Raw genomic sequence first — 18,635 nt, forward strand, 5'->3', positions numbered from 1 at the left:
TATATTACCGTTTGTCACAGGGACTGAGGGCTATATTACATTCAGTGACAGACCCGGAGGGCTATATTACCTTCTGTGACTGAGACGGAGGGCTATATTAATATCTGTGACAGGGACGGAGGGCTATATCACCATCTGTGACAGGGACGGAGGGTTATATTACCCTTTGTAACAGGGACAGAGGACTATATTACCATCTGTGACATAGACGGAGGACCATATTACCATCTGTGACAGGGACAGAGGGCTATATTACCATCTGTGATAGGGACGGAGAGCTATATTACCATCTGTGACAGTGAAGGGATGGCTATATTACCATCTGTGACAGGGTCGGATGGCTATAAAATCGTCTTTGAAAGGAACGGAGGGCTATATTACCATCTATGACATGGAGGGAGTGCTATATTACCTCTGTGACAGGAACGGAGGGCTATATTACAATCTGTGACACGGAAGGAGGGCTATATTACCATCTGTGACAGGGACAGACAGCTATATTACCATCTGTGACAGGGGCGGAGCGTTATATTACCCTCTGTGACAAGGACGGAGGACTATATTACCATCTGTGACAGGGGCGCAGGGCTATATTACCGTCTGTTACAGAGATGGTGGGTTATATTTCCGTCTGTGACAGGGACTGAGGGCTATATTAATATATGTGACAGGAACCGAAGGCTATATTACCATCTTTGACAAGGACGGAGGATTATATTACCATCTGTTACAGGGACGAAGGGCTACATTACCGTCAGTGACAGCGACGGAGGGCTATATTACCTTTTGTGACTGGGACGGAAGGTTTTATTAATATCTGTGACAGGGACCGAGGGCTATATTACCATCTTTGACAGGGACGGAGGACTATATTACAATCTGTGACAGGGACGGAGAGCTATATTACCCTATGTGACAGGGACATAGAGCTATATTACCCTCTGTGACAGAGACAAAGGGCAATATTACCATCTGTGACATGGACGGAGGACTATATTACTCTCTGTGGCAGGGACGGAGGGCAATATTAACATTTGTGATGGGGAAGAAGGGCTATATTACCATCTGTGACAGGGAACGGAGGGCTATATTACCATCTGAGACAGGGACGGAGGGCTATATTACCCTATGTGACAGGGACGGAGAGCTATATTATCCTCTGTGACATAGACGGAGGCCTATATTACCAACTGTGACAGGGAAGAGGGCTATATTACCATCTCTGACAGGAACGAAAGGATATATTCCCATCTGTGACAAGGACGGAGGGTTATATTACCCTTTGTGATGAGGACGGAGGACTATATTACCATCTGTGACAGGAATGTTCAGCTATATTATCCTTTGTGAGAGGAACGGATCGCTATATTACCTGCTGTGATAGGTAAGGAGGGCTATATTACCATCTTTGATGGTAACGGAGGGCTATATTACCATCTGTGATGGTATCGGAGGGGTATATTACCCTCTGTGACGGGGACGGAGGGTTATACTACCGTCTGTGACAGGGGCGGAGGGCTATATTACCGTCAGTGACAGGGACGGAGGGCTATGTTACCCTCTATGACTAGGATGCAGGGCTAAATTACCTTCTGTGACAGGGACGAAGGGCTATATTACCATCCTTGACTGGGACGGAGGACTATATTACCTTCTGTGACAGGGACGGAGGACTATATTACCCTATGTGACAGGGACGGTGAGCTATATTACCATCTGTGACAGGGACAAAGGGCTATATCACCATCTGTGACAGGGACAGAGGGTTATATTACCCTCTGTGACAGGGACAGAGGACTATATTACCATCTGTGACATGGACGGAGGACTATATTACCATCTGTGATAGGGACAGAGGGCTATATTACCGTCTGTTACAGGGATGGAGGGCTATATTACCTTCTGTGACAAGGACGGTGGGCTATATTACCGACTGTGACTTTGACGGAGGGCTATATTACCTTCTTTAAATAGGGACAGAGGGCTATATTACCTTCCTTTGATAGGGACAGAGGGCTATATTACCGTCTGTGACAGGGACGGAGGGCTATATTACCGTCTGTCACAGGGACTGAGAGCTATATTACCTACAGTGACAGACCCGGAGGGTTATATTACCTTCGGTGACAGACCCGGAGGGCTATATTACCTTCTGTGACTGAGACGGAGGGCTAAATTAATATCTGTGACAGGAAAGGAGGGCTATATTACCGTCAGTGACAGGGACGTAGGGCTATATTACCATCTGTGTCAGGGACGGATGGCTATATTACCATCTTTGGCAGGGACGGAGGAATATATTACCTTCTGTGACAGGAACGGAGGGCTATATTACCATCTGTGAAATGGACGGAGTGCTATATTACCTATGTGACAGGAACGGAGGGCTATATTACAATCTGTGACACGGAAGGAGGGCTTTATTACCATCTGTGACAGGGACAGACGGCTATATTACCATCTGTGACAGGGGCGGAGCGTTATATTTCCCTCTGTGATAGGGACGGAGGACTATATTACCATCTGTGACAGGGACGCAGGGCTATATTACCGTCTGTTACAGGGATGGAGGGTTATATTTCCGTCTGTGACAGGGACTGAGGTCTATATTAATATATGTGACATGGACCGAGGGCTATATTACCATCTTTTACAGGGACGGAGGATTATATTACCATCTGTTACAGCGACGGAGGGCTATATTACCTTCTGTGACTGGGACGGAAGACTATATTAATATCTGTGACAGGGACCGAGGGCTATATTACCATCTTTGACAAGGTCGGAGGTCTATATTACCATCTGTGACAGGGACGGAGAGCTATATTACCCTCTGTGACAGGGACAGGGGGCTATATTACCCTATGGACAGGGACGTAGAGCTATATTACCCTCTGTGACAGAGACAAAGGGCTATATTACCATCTGTGAGAGGGACGGAGGGCTATATTACCATCTGAGACAGGGACGGAGGGCTGTATTACCTTATGTGACAGGGACGGAGAGCTATATTATCCTCTGTGACATGGACGGAGGGCAATATTTCCTTCTATGAAAGGGACGGAGGGCAATATTAACATTTGTGATGGGGAAGAAGGGCTATATTACCATCTGTGACAGGGAACGGAGGGCTATATTACCATCTGAGACAGGGACGGAGAGCTATATTATCCTCTGTGACATGGACGGAGGGCTATATTACCATCTGTGACAGGGAAGGAGGGCTATATTACCATCTGTAACAGGAACGAAAGGATATATTACCATCTGTGACAGGGACGGAGGGTTATATTACCCTCTGTGATGAGGACGGAGGACTATATTACCATCTGTGACAGGAATGTTCAGCTATATTATCCTTTGTGACAGGGACGGATCGCTATATTACTTGCTGTGATAGGGAAGGAGGGCTATATTACCATCTGTGATGGTAACGGAGGGCTATATTACCCTCTGTGACGGGGACGGAGGGCTATACTACCGTCTGTGACAGGGGCGGAGGGCTATATTACCGTCAGTGACAGGGACGGAGGGCTATGTTACCCTCTGTGACTGGGATGCAGGGCTAAATTACCTTCTGTGACAGGGACGAAGGGCTATATTACCATCCTTGACAGGGACGGAGGACTATATAACCTTCTATGACAATAACGGAGGGCTATATTACCATCTCTGACAAGGACGGAGGGCTATATTACCATCTGTGATGGGGACGGATGACTATATTACCATTTGTGACAGGGACGGAAAGATATATTACCTTCTGTGACAGGGACGGAGGGCTATATTACCCTATATGACAAGGACGGTGAGCTATATTACCATCTGTGACTGGGACAAAGGGCTATATCACCATCTGTGACAGGGACGGAGGGTTATATTACCCTCTGTGACAGGGACAGAGGACTATATTACCATCTGTGACATGGACGGAGGGCTATATTACCGTCTGTCACAGGGACTGAGGGCTATATTACCTTCAGTGACAGACCCGGAGGGCTATATTACCTTCTGTGACTGAGACGGAGGGCTATATTAATATCTGTGACAGGGACAGAGGGCTATATTACCATCTTTGAAAGGGACGGACGACTATATTACCATCTGTGACAGGGACGGAGTGCTATATTACCCTCAGTGACAGGGACGGAGGGCTATATTACCCTATTTGACAGGGACGTAGAGCTATATTACTCTCTGTGACAGGGACAAAGAGCTATATTACCATCTGCGACAGAGACGGAGGACTATATTCCTCTCTGTGACAGGGACGGAGGACTATTTTACTCTCTGTGACAGGGACGGAGGGCAATATTACCTTCAATGAAAGGGACGGAGCGCAATATTAACATTTGTGATGGTGAAGAAGGGCTATATTACCATCTGTGACAGGGAAGGGATGGCTATATTACCATCTGTGACAGGGTCGGATGGCTATAAATTCGTCTTTGAAAGGAACGGAGGGCTATATTGCCATCCGTGACCGGGAAGGAGGGCTATATTACCGTCAGTGACAGGGACGTAGGGCTATATTACCCTCTGTGACTGGAACGCAGGGCTATATTACCATTTGTGAAAGGGACGGATGGCTATATTACCATCTTTGGCAGGGACGGAGGAATATATTACGTTCTGTGACCGGAACGGAGGGCTATATTACCATCTCTGACAAGGACGGAGGGCTATATTACCATCTGTTATGAGGACTGATGACTAAATTACCATCTGTGACAGGTACGGAGAGCTATATTACCTTCTGTGACCGGGACGGCGGGCTATATTACCCTATGTGACAGGGGCGCTGAGCTATATTACCCTCTGTGACAGGGACAAAGGGCTATATTACCATCTGTGACAAGGACGGAGGACTATATTACCCTGTGACAGGGACGGAGGGCTATATTACCATCTGTGACAGGGACGGAGGGCTATATTACCGTCTGTTACTGGGACAGAGGGTCTATATTGCTGTCTGTGATAGGGACGGAGGGCAATATTACTGTCTGTGACAGTGACGGAGGGCTATATTACCGTCTGTGACATGGAACGGAGGGCTATATTACCGTCTGTGACAGGGAACGGAGGCCTATATTACCCTCTGTGACATTGACGGAGGGCTATATTGCAATCTATGACAAGGACGGAGGACTATATTACCCTGTGACAGGGACGGAGGGCTATATTACCATCTGTGACAGGGACGGAGGGCTATATTACATTCAATGAAAGGGACGGAGGGGAATATAACATTTGTGATGGGGAAGAAGGGCTATATTACCATCTGTGACAGGGAGGAAGCAATATATTACCTTCTGTGATAGGGACGGAGGGCTATATTTCCATCTGTGATGGGGACGGAGGCCTATATTACCCTCTGTGACAGGGACGGAGGGATATATAGCCGTCTGTGACAGGGACGAAGGGCTATATTACCGTTTGTGACAGGCACGGAGGGCTATATTACCGTCTGTTACTGGGACAGAGGGTCTATATTGCTGTCTGTGATAGGGACGGAGGGCAATATTACTGTCTGTGACAGTGACGGAGGGCTATATTACCGTCTGTGACTTGGAACGGAGGGCTATATTACCGTCTGTGACAGGGAACGGAGGCCTATATTACCCTCTGTGACATTGACGGAGGGCTATATTGCAATCTATGACAGGGATGGAGGACTATATTACCATCTGTGACAGGGACGGAGGGCTATATTACATTCAATGAAAGGGACGGAGGGGAATATAACATTTGTGATGGGGAAGAAGGGCTATATTACCATCTGTGACAGGGAGGAAGCAATATATTACATTCTGTGATAGGGACGGAGGGCTATATTTCCATCTGTGATGGGGACGGAGGCCTATATTACCCTCTGTGACAGGGACGGAGGGATATATAGCCGTCTGTGACAGGGACGAAGGGCTATATTACCATCTGTGACAGGGAGGAAGCAATATATTACCTTCTGTGATAGGGACGGAGGGCTATATTTCCATCTGTGATGGGGACGGAGGCCTATATTACCCTCTGTGCCAGGAACGGAGTGCTATATTACCCTCTGTGACAGGGACAGAGGACTATATTACCACCTGTGACAGGGACGGCGGACTACATTACCATCTGTGACAGGGACGGTGAACTATATTACCATCTGTGACATGGACGGTGGACTATATTACGATCTGTGACAGGGACGGAAGACTATATTACCATCTGTGACAGGGTCAAAGGGCTATATTATCATCTGTGACAATGATGGAAGGCTATATTATCATCTGACAGGGACGGAGGGGTATATTACCCTCTGTGACTGAGACGGAGGGCAATATTACCATCTGTGACAGGGATGGATGACTATATTACCATCTGTGACAGGGACGGTGGACTATATTACCATCTGTGACAGGGACGAATGGCTATATTTCCATCTGTTCCAGGGACAGAGAGCTATATTACCATCTGTGAAAGAGACGGAGGTCTATATTACCATCTGTGACAGGGACGGATGGCTATATTAACATTTATGATGGGGAAGAAGGGCTATATTATCATCTGTGACCGGGACGGAGAGCTATATTACTATCTGTGACAGGGACGGATGCATATAATACCGTCTGTGACGGGAACGGAGGGCTATATTACCACCTCTGACAGGGACGTAGGGCTATATTACCACCTGTGATAGAGACGAAGGGCTATATTACCATCTATGAAAAGGACAGAGGACTATATTACCATCTGTGACATAGGCGGAGGGCTATATTACCATCTGTGACAGGGACGGAGGGCTATATTACCATCTGTGGCACGCATGCAGGACTATATTACCATCTGTGACAGGGACGGAGGGCTATATTACCTCTGTGACAGGAACGGAGGGCTGTATTACCCTCTGTGACAGGGACGGAGAACTATATTACCGTCTGTGACAGGGACGGAGGGCTATATTACCCTTTGTGACAGGCACGGAGGGCTATTTTACCATCTGTGACTGGGATGAAGGGCTATATTACCATCTGTGACAGGGACAGAGGGCTATATTACCATCTGTGACAGGGACGGAGGGATATATTACCGCCTGTGACAGTTGATGGAGGGCTATATTTCCCTCTGACAGATACGGAGGGCTATATTACCCTCTGTGACAGGTACGGAGGACTATATTACCTTCTGTGACAGGGACGGAGGACTATATTACCATCTGTGACAGCAACGGTCAGCTATATTACCCTTTGTGACAGGAACGGAGCGCTATATTACCCTCTGTGATAAGGACGGAGGCAATATTACCATTTGTGATAAGGAAAGAGGGCTATATTACCATCTGTGACAGGAACGGATAATTATATTACCCTCTGTGACAGTGACGGAGGACTATATTAGTCTGTTAAAGGGACAGAGGACTATAATACTATCTGTGACAGGGACGAAGGACTATATTACCACCTGTGACAGGGGCGGAGGGCTATATTACCATCTATGAAAGGGACGGAGGACTATATTACCATCTGTGACAGGGACGGAGGGCTATATTACCATCTGTGACAGGGACGGAGGGCTATATTACCATCTGTGACAGAACTACTAAATTCAACTAATGAGGTGGTAGAGGTACTTGGAATTAAGGTAGAGAAACTAAACCAAATTATTATTCTAATATATAAACCGCCAGATACAACGTTTGAGGAATTCACAGAGCATATGCACAAAATAGAGAACATACTTGATAACCTAGCAAACCCAGCTCCAGATATTATCTTCCTTGGAGATTTCAATTTACCAAGTTTAAGATGGAGAATGGCAAACACAAATATCATTAGCAGGGAATGACCCGGGAAATAACCAACCACAGGTCATAGAACTTTTAAGATTCGTTGATAAAACTCGCTCAATCAACAGATTTCAGAATCAACTAGGAACGAAAACACACTAGACTTGTTATTCACAAACAATGATGAACTAATCAGAGACATAACAATCTCAGATACTTCATACTCAGAAAATAAGCTCATTGAAGTGCGAACTAGCATAAATAACGGTAGTAGGTCTAAGAGACCCAACAAACGAGAAGGAATATTCAATCAATTCAATTTCAACAATAAGAGGATTGACTGGGAAAAAAATAATTGTAATCCTTGCAACCATTCAATGGCAGACGGTCTTAAGCGACAAAACTCCCACACAAAGAATAGCTCAACTGACAGCTGAAGCTTACAAGGTCTGCTTGAAGCACGTGCCTATGAGGAGAGGCAGAAAGAGGACCACTCTAGAAAGAGAACGCAGACGACTGTACAGGAGAAGGAAAAAAATAACGGAAATGCTTCGGCAGACACAACTATCACAAACAAGGAAAATAAGCCTAAGCAGGGAGATCGAAGAAATAGAACAAACGTTGAAGCGATCATATGAGTCTGAGGAAATGGAATTGGAACCGAAAACTATGCTAGAGATAAGGAAAAATCCGAAATATTTTTTCATATTATTACGGCCCTATTGGGTCGCAACTGGGTTCTTTCTCTGATGTTAGTAGAGTTTGGGTATCCGGCCCCAAGCTAGTAGTGGCTTTCAAGGGGTGCGTTCCATAACGCAAGTAAATTAAAGGGGAAGGGAGACAAAGGCACTAAACTTAAATATATAATTACCATCACCAATAAATAACTATATAAATTATCACACGGGGGGGTATAAACACTGTTATATACAATATGGTCTTCCTCTGAAGACGCAGAGTGTTCCACTGTGCTCAACGATGCTTAGCCCTTGGTCCTCTTGTGGCCTTACGATGAATCCTTCGATTCTCTCGAGTCTACCCCGGCCAGCCAAAACACAGTTCCAATGGGGGCACCGTCGTGGAGGCCTACAACCACAAATCCAGCCTGTAGCTGGCAGGTTCCAATCAGTTCCGCTGGTTAGGCCACTCCACGACCGATACTAGGGTTGCGAGCCCTAGGCAGGAGCCTCGTGTGATTTCACAGATCACTCTCCTCACCACAACACCCCAGTGGCTAGTCTTCTCCACCAGTCAGCCCCGGGTACGACAATCCCTGGTTCTGCCACCTCACAGGCAGGCTAACACAACAGTGTTCATCCGGGGGGGGGGGTGACTCACAGTTTCAGCAGCAAATGCGTGGAGGTTCTACAGCTGCCTTGGGTAGACTGATCCACTGTCCGATTCAGCAGTCCCAGGTCAACTCTGTAATCAGACACATCATCAGTACTAGTTACAATCTAGGGCACCTCACTTACAAGCTTAGACACAAACGCCCACCTATCCACTCCATAGATGGCATTGCTGTCTAAGCGTCACCTCACCAGAGGTCAGCAGCGGCTATGTTATGAGCTGATCAGGACAGGAAACCAGCCTCTGTGGCCGGTATATCTCGTCCTCACTAGATGGCGTTGTCCATTTGGAGGGGGTTTCGGGAGCTGACCCACAGATGGCGTGGTCGTCACAGCTCAGTGCTCGGACGCTGGGCTCGGGTCCATAACACATATACGCAAAATCCAAATTCAAAACCTCGACCAGTATTGGACCGTTAATTACAAATGAAGGTACGTACACAGAGGACAACAAAGAGATTAGTGAAATTCTAAGAAGTCAGTATGAGGCTATGTTTAGCACACCAATAAACAACATGAAAGTTGATGACCCAGACAGCTTCTTTATGAATGACATTCAAGCAGCAGATAATATAACGGATATTACCACAAACTCGGAAGACTTTGAAAGAGAAATTGACAATATGCCTATGCACTCACCTCCTATGCCTGATTCATGGAATTGAATATTCATAAAGAAATGTAAAGTACCAGTAGCGAGAGCACTCAGCGTAATATGGAGAAAGAGCCTGGATACAGGGGAGATACCAGCAGCACTTAAATCTGCAGATATAGCTCTGTTGCACAAGGGGGGGGGGGAGTAAAGCCTTGTCAAAAAATTATAGACCAGTTGCACTAACATCACACATAATAAAAGTGTTTGAAAGAGTGATTAGGAATCAAATTTCTAGTTTTATGGAAAACAATTAATTGCACAATCCAGGACAACATGGATTTAGAGCGGGAAGATCCTGTCAATCACAGTTACTCAACCACTATGACAAAATCACAGAATCCCTAGAAGAAAAGCAAAATGCAGATGCTGTATACACAGACTTAGCAAAGGCGTTCGACAAATGTTACCATGGGGTGATAGCTCAAAATGAGGTCAATGGGAATAACTGGAAAAGTAGGACGCTGGATACTCAATTTCCTGTCGAACACAACACAAAGAGTAACAGTCAATCAGATAAAATCGAGTCCAAGCGATGTTAAAAGCTCTGTACCTCAAGGTACAGTCCTTGCATCGCTACTGTTCCTTATTCTCATATCTGATATAGACAAAAATACACGTCACAGCTTCGTGTCGTCCTTTGCAGATGACACAAAAATCAGCATGAAAATTACCTCTGCTGAAGACATTGAAAACCTACGAGCAGATGTCAACAAAGTTTTCGATTGGGCAGCAGAAAATAACATGATGTTTAACAGTGATAAATTTCAGGTACTCAGGTACGGCAAAAATGAGGATCTGAAACATAATACAGGGTACAAAACACAATCGAATCTTCCCATAGTAGAAAAACAGCATGTCAAGGATTTGGGAATAATGATGTCCGACGATCTAACGTTTAGGGAGCATAACCAAGCAAATATCGCGTCAGCCAGAAAAATTATCTGATGGATTACGAGAACTTTCAAATCCAGGGAACCCATCACAATGGTTGTACTCTTCAAGTCACTTGTGTTTTCCCGTCTTGAGTACTGCTCAGTACTCACTTCCCCCTTCAGAGCAGGAGAGATTGCTGAAATAGATGGAATACAGAGAACATATACGGCACGCATAGACGAGATTAAACACCTAAATTATTGGGATCGTCTCAAAGCTCTCCAAATGTACTCTCTATAAAGGAGACGAGAGAGATACCAAATAATATACACATGGAAAATACTGGAGGGCCAGGTCCCAAATCTACACAGTAAAATAACAACGTACTGAAGTGAACGATATGGAAGAAAATGCAAGATTGAACCAGGGAAGAGCAGACGTGCCATAGGCACAATCAAAGAACACTGTATACACATCAGAGGTCCGCGGTTGTTCAAAGTCCTCCCAGCGACTATAAGAAATATTGCTGGAACAACTGTGGACATCTTCAAGTGAAAACGGGGCTGTTTTCTCAGAGAAGTTCCGGATCAGCCGGGCTGTGGTGGGTATGTGGCCCTGCTGGCCGCTCCAAGCAACAGCCTGATGGACCAAACTCTGACAAGTCGAGTCTGGCCTCGGGCCGGGCTTGGGGAGTAGAAGAACTCCCAGAACCCCCATCAAGCAGGGACGGAGGACTATATTACCACCTGTGACAGGAACGGTCAACTATATTACCCTTTGTGACAGGAATGGAGCGCTATATTACCCTCTGTGATAGGGATAGAGGGCTATATTACAATCTGTGATGGGGAAGTAGGACAATATTACCTTCTGTGATAGGGACGGAGGACTATATTACCATCTGTGACAGGAACAGAGGACTATATTACCATCTGTGACGGGACGGAGGGCTATATTACCCTCTGTGACAGGGACGGAGGGCTATATTACAATCTGTGACAGGGACGGAGGACTATATTACCATCTGTGACAGGGACGGAAGACCATATTACCATCTGTGACAGGGACAGAGGACTATATTACCATCTGTGACAGGAACGGTCAGCATTTTTACCATCTGTGACAGGGACGGAAGGGTATATTATCTTCTGTGATAGGGACGGAAGGCTATATTACCCTCTGTGTCAGGGACGGAGGGCTATTTTACAATCTGTGACAGGGAAGGAGGACTATATTACCATCTGTGACAGGGACGGAGGACTATATTACCATCTGTGACAGGGGACGGAAGGCTATATTACCCTCTGTGTCAGGGACGGAGGGCTATTTTACAATCTGTGACAGGGACGGAGGGCTATATTACAATCTGTGACAGGGACGGAGGACCATATTACCATCTGTGTCAGGGACGGAGGACTATATTACCATCTGTGACAGGAACGGTCTGCATTTTTACCATCTGTGACAGGGACGGAAGGGTATATTATCTTCTGTGATAGCGACGGAAGGCTATATTACCATTTGTTACTGGGACGGAGGGTTATATTACCATCTGTGACTGGGACGGAGAGCTATATTGCCATCTGTGAAAGAGACGGAGGGCTACATTACCATCTGTAACAGGGATGGAGGCCTACATTACCATCTGTGACTGGGACGGAGGATTATATTTCCATCTGTGACAGGGACGGAGGGCTATATTACCATCTGTGACAGGGACGGAGGACTATATTACTATCTGTGACAGGGACGGCGGGCTATATTACCATCTGTGACAGGGACGGAGGGATATATTACCATCTGTGACAGGGACGGCGGGCTATATTACCATCTGTGACAGGGACGGAAGGCTATATTACCATCTGTGACAGGGACGGAGGCGGCGCACCAGCTTACGCAGCCCTCGCCCCAGACAGTGCGTCTGGCTGCCACCAACAAGCGGGATTATTGGAAGTCGTTGCCCATCGAACACCGCTGGGCGCTCTGGTCCACCTTTAGCGTCGCCAACGAGAGTACCGGGTAAGTCTTGCTCCTTCTCTCTGTTGTTACTGTTGCTGCTGCTGTTGTTACTGTTGCTGCTGTTGATACTGTTGCTGCTGTTGTTACTGTTGCTGCTGGTGTTACTGTTGCTGCTGCTGCTGTTGTTACTGTTGCTGCTGCTGTTGTTACTGTTGCTGCTGTTGTTACTGTTGCTGCTGTTGTTACTGTTGCTGCTGGTGTTACTGTTGCTGCTGCTGCTGTTGTTACTGTTGCTGCTGTTGTTATTGTTGCTGCTGTTGTTACTGTTGCTGCTGTTGTTACTGTTGCTGCTGTTGTTACTGTTGCTGCTGCTGTTATTACTGTTGCTGTTGTTGTTACTGTTGCTGCTGCTGTTATTACTGTTGCTGCTGCTTTTGTTACTGTTGCTACTGTTGCTGCTGTTGTTACTGTTGCTGCTGTTGTTACTGTTACTGCTGCTGTTGTTATTGTTGCTGCTGTTGTTACTGTTGCTACTGTTGCTGCTGTTGTTACTGTTGCTACTGTTGCTGCTGTTGTTACTGTTGCTGCTGTTGTTACTGTTGCTGCTGTTGTTACTGTTGGTGCTGCTGTTGTTGCTGTAGCTGGTGTTGTTACTGTTGCTACTGTTGTTACTGTTGCTGCTGTTGTTACTATTGCTGCTGCTATTACTGTTGCTGCTGCTGTTGTTACTGTTGCTGCTGTTGTTACTGTTGCTGCTGGTGTTACTGTTGCTGCTGCTGTTGTTACTGTTGCTACTGTTGTTATTGTTGCTGCTGTTGTTACTTTTGCTGCTGTTGTTACTGTTGCTTCTGTTGTTACAGTTGCTGCTGCTGTTGTTACTGTTGCTGCTGTTGTTACTGTTGGTGCTGTTGTTACTGTTGCTGCTGTTGTTACTGTTCCTGCTGTTGTTACTGTTGCTACTGTTGTTACTATTGCTGCTGTTGTTACTGTTGCTGCTGTATTTACTGTTGGTGGTGCTGCTGGTACTGTTGCTGCTCGTGTTGTTACTGTTGCTGCTGTTGTTACTGTTGTTGATGTTGTTACTGTTGCTGCTGTGTTTACTGTTGGTGGTGCTGTTGGTACTGTTGCTGCTGTTGGTACTGTTGCTGCTGTTACTGATGCTGCTGTATTTACTGTTGGTGGTGCTGTTGGTACTGTTGCTGCTGCTGTTGTTACTGTTGCTGCTGCTGTTGTTACTGTTGCTGCTGCTGTTGCTACTGTTGTTACTGTTGTTGCTGTTGTTACTGTTAATGCTGTTGTTTCTGTTGCTGCTGCTGTTGCTGTTGCTGCTGTTGTTACTGTTGTTGCTGTTGTTACTGTTGATGCTGTTGTTTCTGTTGCTGCTGTTGTTACTATTGCTGCTGTTGTTTCTGTTGCTACTATTATTACTGTTGCTGCTGCTATTGTTACTGTTGCTGCTGTTGTTACTGTTGCTGCTGTTATTTCTGTTGGTGCAGTTGTTTCTGTTGCTGCTGTTGTTACTGTAGTGCTGCTGCGGCTGTTGTTACTGTTTCTCCTGGTGTTACTGTTGCTGCTGTTGTTACTGTTGCTCCTGTTGTTACTGCTGGTGGTGCTGCATTTGTTGCTGTTGTTGCTGTTTTTACTGTGGCTGCTGCTGTTCTTACTGTTTCTGCTGTTGGTTCTGTTGCTGGTGCTGCATTTGGTGCTGCTGTGGTTACTGTTGCTGGTGATGTTGTTAATATTGTTGCTGCTGTTGTTACTGTTGTTGATACTGTTGCTGCTCTTGTGACATCATCACCACCAGCACCTGCAACAGTAACACTAGCAGCAACAGTAACAACAGCATCAGCACGAACAACAGTAGCACCACCAACAATAACAACAGCAGCACCAGTAACAGAAGCAGCAGCAATAACAACAGCAGCAAAAGCAACAGTAACAAAAGCAGCATCAACAACAGTAACAACAAATACAGCAGCTGTTGGTACTTTTTCTGGTGCTGCTGTTATTACTGTTGCAGGTGCAGATGTTGTTACTGTTGGTGGCGCTGCTGTTCTTTCTGTTGTTTTTGGTGCTGTTGTTATTGTTGCTGGTCGTGTTACTTTTGATGGTGCTGCTGTTATTACTGTTGCTGCTGTTGTTACTTTTGCTGCTGAAGTTACTGTTGTTGCTGTTGTTCTTGTTGCTGCTGTTGTTATTATTGCTGCTGTTGATACTGTTGCTGTTGTTTTTACTGTTGCTGATTTTTTACTATTGCTGGTGTAGTTACTGTTGCTTGTGCTGCTGTTGTTACTGTTGCTAGTGTTGTTGTTGTTAATATTTCTGGTGCTGCTGTTGCTACTGTTGCTGCCTTTGTTACTGTTGCTGCTGTTGTTACTGTTGGTACTGTTGTTACTGTTCGTGAAGCTGCTGTTGTTACGGTTGTTGGGACTGCTGTTTTTGTTACTGTTGCTCTCGTGCTGTTGTTACTGTTAGTACTGATGTTACTGTTGCTTCTGTTGTTACTGTTGCTCGTTCTGCTGCTGTTACTGATTGTGGTGTGCTGTTGATACTGTTTTGTTGCTGCTGTTGTTACTGTTGCTGGTGCTGTTATTGGTACAGTTGGTACTGTTGCTGCTGTTGTTACTGTTGCTGGTGCTAATGCTGTGGTTTTTCTTTCTGTTTGCTATTGGTGGTGCTGTTGTTGTTACTGTTGCTGGTGCTGCTGTTAATACTATTGTTGGTGCTGCTGTTGTTGCTGGTACTGTTTTGTTACTGTTGCTGGTGCTGCTGTTGTTACTGTTGCTGGTGTTTCTGTTGTTACTGTTGTTGTTTCTGTGGTTGCTGCAGTTGTTACTGTTGCTGCGGCTGTTACTATTAGTGGTGCTGCTGTTGTTACTGTTACTGCTGTTGTTACTGTTGCTGCTGTTGTTACTGTTGCTGCTGTTGTTACTGTTGCTGCTGTTTTTACTGTTGCTGGAGCTCCTGTTGTTACTGTTGCAGGTGCTGCATTTGGTTCTGTTGTTGGTGCTGCTTTTGTTACTGTTGCTGCTATTGTTACTGTTGCTCTTTTTACTGTTGTTGCTGTTGTTGCTGTTGCTGCTGTTGTTACTGTTGCTGGTGATGCAGTTGGTTCTGTTACTGGTGCTGCTTTTGTTACTCATTCTAGTGCAGCTGTTGTTACTGTTGCTGCTGTTGTTACTGTTGCTGGTGTTGCTGTTGTTACTGTTGGTGATGCTGCTGTAGTTTTTGTTGTTGCTACTGTTGGTGGTTCTGTTGTTACTGTTTCTGTTGTTGTTACTGTTCGTCGTACTGCTGTTGTTACTGACACTGTTGTTGTTATTAATGCTGCTGTTGTTCCTGTTGGTGGTGCAATTGTTGTTCGTGCTGCTGCTGTTGTTACTGTTGCTTCTGCTGTTGTTACTGTCCCTGCTGTTGTTACTGTTGTTCGTGCTGCTGCTGTTGTTACTGTTGCTGCTGTTGTTACTGTTGCTGCTGTTGTTACTGTTGCTGCTGGTGTTACTGTTGCTGCTGCTGCTGTTGTTACTGTTGCTGCTGCTGTTGTTACTGTTGCTGCTGTTGTTACTGTTGCTGCTGTTGTTACTGTTGCTGCTGGTGTTACTGTTGCTGCTGCTGCTGTTGTTACTGTTGTTGCTGTTGTTATTGTTGCTGCTGTTGTTACTGTTGCTGCTGTTGTTACTGTTGCTGCTGTTGTTACTGTTGCTGCTGCTGTTATTACTGTTGCTGTTGTTGTTACTGTTGCTGCTGCTGTTATTACTGTTGCTGCTGCTTTTGTTACTGTTGCTACTGTTGCTGCTGTTGTTACTGTTGCTGCTGTTGTTACTGTTTCTGCTGCTGTTGTTATTGTTGCTGCTGTTGTTACTGTTGCTACTGTTGCTGCTGTTGTTACTGTTGCTACTGTTGCTGCTGTTGTTACTGTTGCTGCCGTTGTTACTGTTGCTGCTGTTGTTACTGTTGGTGCTGCTGTTGTTGCTGTAGCTGGTGTTGTTACTGTTGCTACTGTTGTTACTGTTGCTGCTGTTGTTACTATTGCTGCTGCTATTACTGTTGCTGCTGCTGTTGTTACTGTTGCTGCTGTTGTTACTGTTGCTGCTGGTGTTACTGTTGCTGCTGCTGTTGTTACTGTTGCTACTGTTGTTATTGTTGCTGCTGTTGTTACTTTTGCTGCTGTTGTTACTGTTGCTTCTGTTGTTACAGTTGCTGCTGCTGTTGTTACTGTTGCTGCTGTTGTTACTGTTGGTGCTGTTGTTACTGTTGCTGCTGTTGTTACTGTTCCTGCTGTTGTTACTGTTGCTACTGTTGTTACTATTGCTGCTGTTGTTACTGTTGCTGCTGTATTTACTGTTGGTGGTGCTGCTGGTACTGTTGCTGCTCGTGTTGTTACTGTTGCTGCTGTTGTTACTGTTGTTGATGTTGTTACTGTTAATGCTGTGTTTACTGTTGGTGGTGCTGTTGGTACTGTTGCTGCTGTTGGTACTGTTGCTGCTGTTACTGATGCTGCTGTATTTACTGTTGGTGGTGCTGTTGGTACTGTTGCTGCTGCTGTTGTTACTGTTGCTGCTGCTGTTGTTACTGTTGCTGCTGCTGTTGTTACTGCTGATGCTGCTGTTGTTACTGTTGCTGTTACTGTTGCTACTGTTGTTACTGTTGTTGCTGTTGTTACTGTTAATGCTGTTGTTTCTGTTGCTGCTGCTGTTGCTGTTGCTGCTGTTGTTACTGTTGTTGCTGTTGTTACTGTTGATGCTGTTGTTTCTGTTGCTGCTGTTGTTACTATTGCTGCTGTTGTTTCTGTTGCTACTATTATTACTGTTGCTGCTGCTATTGTTACTGTTGCTGCTGTTGTTACTGTTGCTGCTGTTATTTCTGTTGGTGCAGTTGTTTCTGTTGCTGCTGTTGTTACTGTAGTGCTGCTGCGGCTGTTGTTACTGTTTCTCCTGGTGTTACTGTTGCTGCTGTTGTTACTGTTGCTCCTGTTGTTACTGCTGGTGGTGCTGCATTTGTTGCTGTTGTTGCTGTTTTTACTGTGGCTGCTGCTGTTCTTACTGTTTCTGCTGTTGGTTCTGTTGCTGGTGCTGCATTTGGTGCTGCTGTTGTTACTGTTGCTGGTGATGTTGTTAATATTGTTGCTGCTGTTGTTACTGTTGTTGATACTGTTGCTGCTCTTGTGACATCATCACCACCAGCACCTGCAACAGTAACACTAGCAGCAACAGTAACAACAGCATCAGCACGAACAACAGTAGCACCACCAACAATAACAACAGCAGCACCAGTAACAGAAGCAGCAGCAATAACAACAGCAGCAAAAGCAACAGTAACAAAAGCAGCATCAACAACAGTAACAACAAATACAGCAGCTGTTGGTACTTTTTCTGGTGCTGCTGTTATTACTGTTGCAGGTGCAGATGTTGTTACTGTTGGTGGCGCTGCTGTTCTTTCTGTTGTTTTTGGTGCTGTTGTTATTGTTGCTGGTCGTGTTACTTTTGATGGTGCTGCTGTTATTACTGTTGCTGCTGTTGTTACTTTTGCTGCTGAAGTTACTGTTGTTGCTGTTGTTCTTGTTGCTGCTGTTGTTATTATTGCTGCTGTTGATACTGTTGCTGTTGTTTTTACTGTTGCTGATTTTTTACTATTGCTGGTGTAGTTACTGTTGCTTGTGCTGCTGTTGTTACTGTTGCTAGTGTTGTTGTTGTTAATATTTCTGGTGCTGCTGTTGCTACTGTTGCTGCCTTTGTTACTGTTGCTGCTGTTGTTACTGTTGGTACTGTTGTTACTGTTCGTGAAGCTGCTGTTGTTACGGTTGTTGGGACTGCTGTTTTTGTTACTGTTGCTCTCGTGCTGTTGTTACTGTTAGTACTGATGTTACTGTTGCTTCTGTTGTTACTGTTGCTCGTTCTGCTGCTGTTACTGATTGTGGTGTGCTGTTGATACTGTTTTGTTGCTGCTGTTGTTACTGTTGCTGGTGCTGTTATTGGTACAGTTGGTACTGTTGCTGCTGTTGTTACTGTTGCTGGTGCTAATGCTGTGG

General features: G+C 45.5%; 1 protein-coding gene across 1 annotated transcript in view; it reads left to right on the forward strand.

Moving 5' to 3' along the window:
- LOC138351629 (angiopoietin-4-like) overlaps positions 1–18,635 on the forward strand; it is a 348,372-nt gene that overhangs the window by 196,297 nt on the left and 133,440 nt on the right. Inside the window, exon 7 of the mRNA XM_069303630.1 lies at positions 12,520–12,667. Within this exon, the coding sequence (XP_069159731.1) occupies positions 12,520–12,667 (148 nt within the window). The remainder of the gene's footprint in view (positions 1–12,519; positions 12,668–18,635) is intronic.

This window comes from Procambarus clarkii, chromosome 50 (genome assembly GCF_040958095.1).
Source record: "Procambarus clarkii isolate CNS0578487 chromosome 50, FALCON_Pclarkii_2.0, whole genome shotgun sequence".
NCBI lineage: Eukaryota > Metazoa > Arthropoda > Malacostraca > Decapoda > Cambaridae > Procambarus > Procambarus clarkii.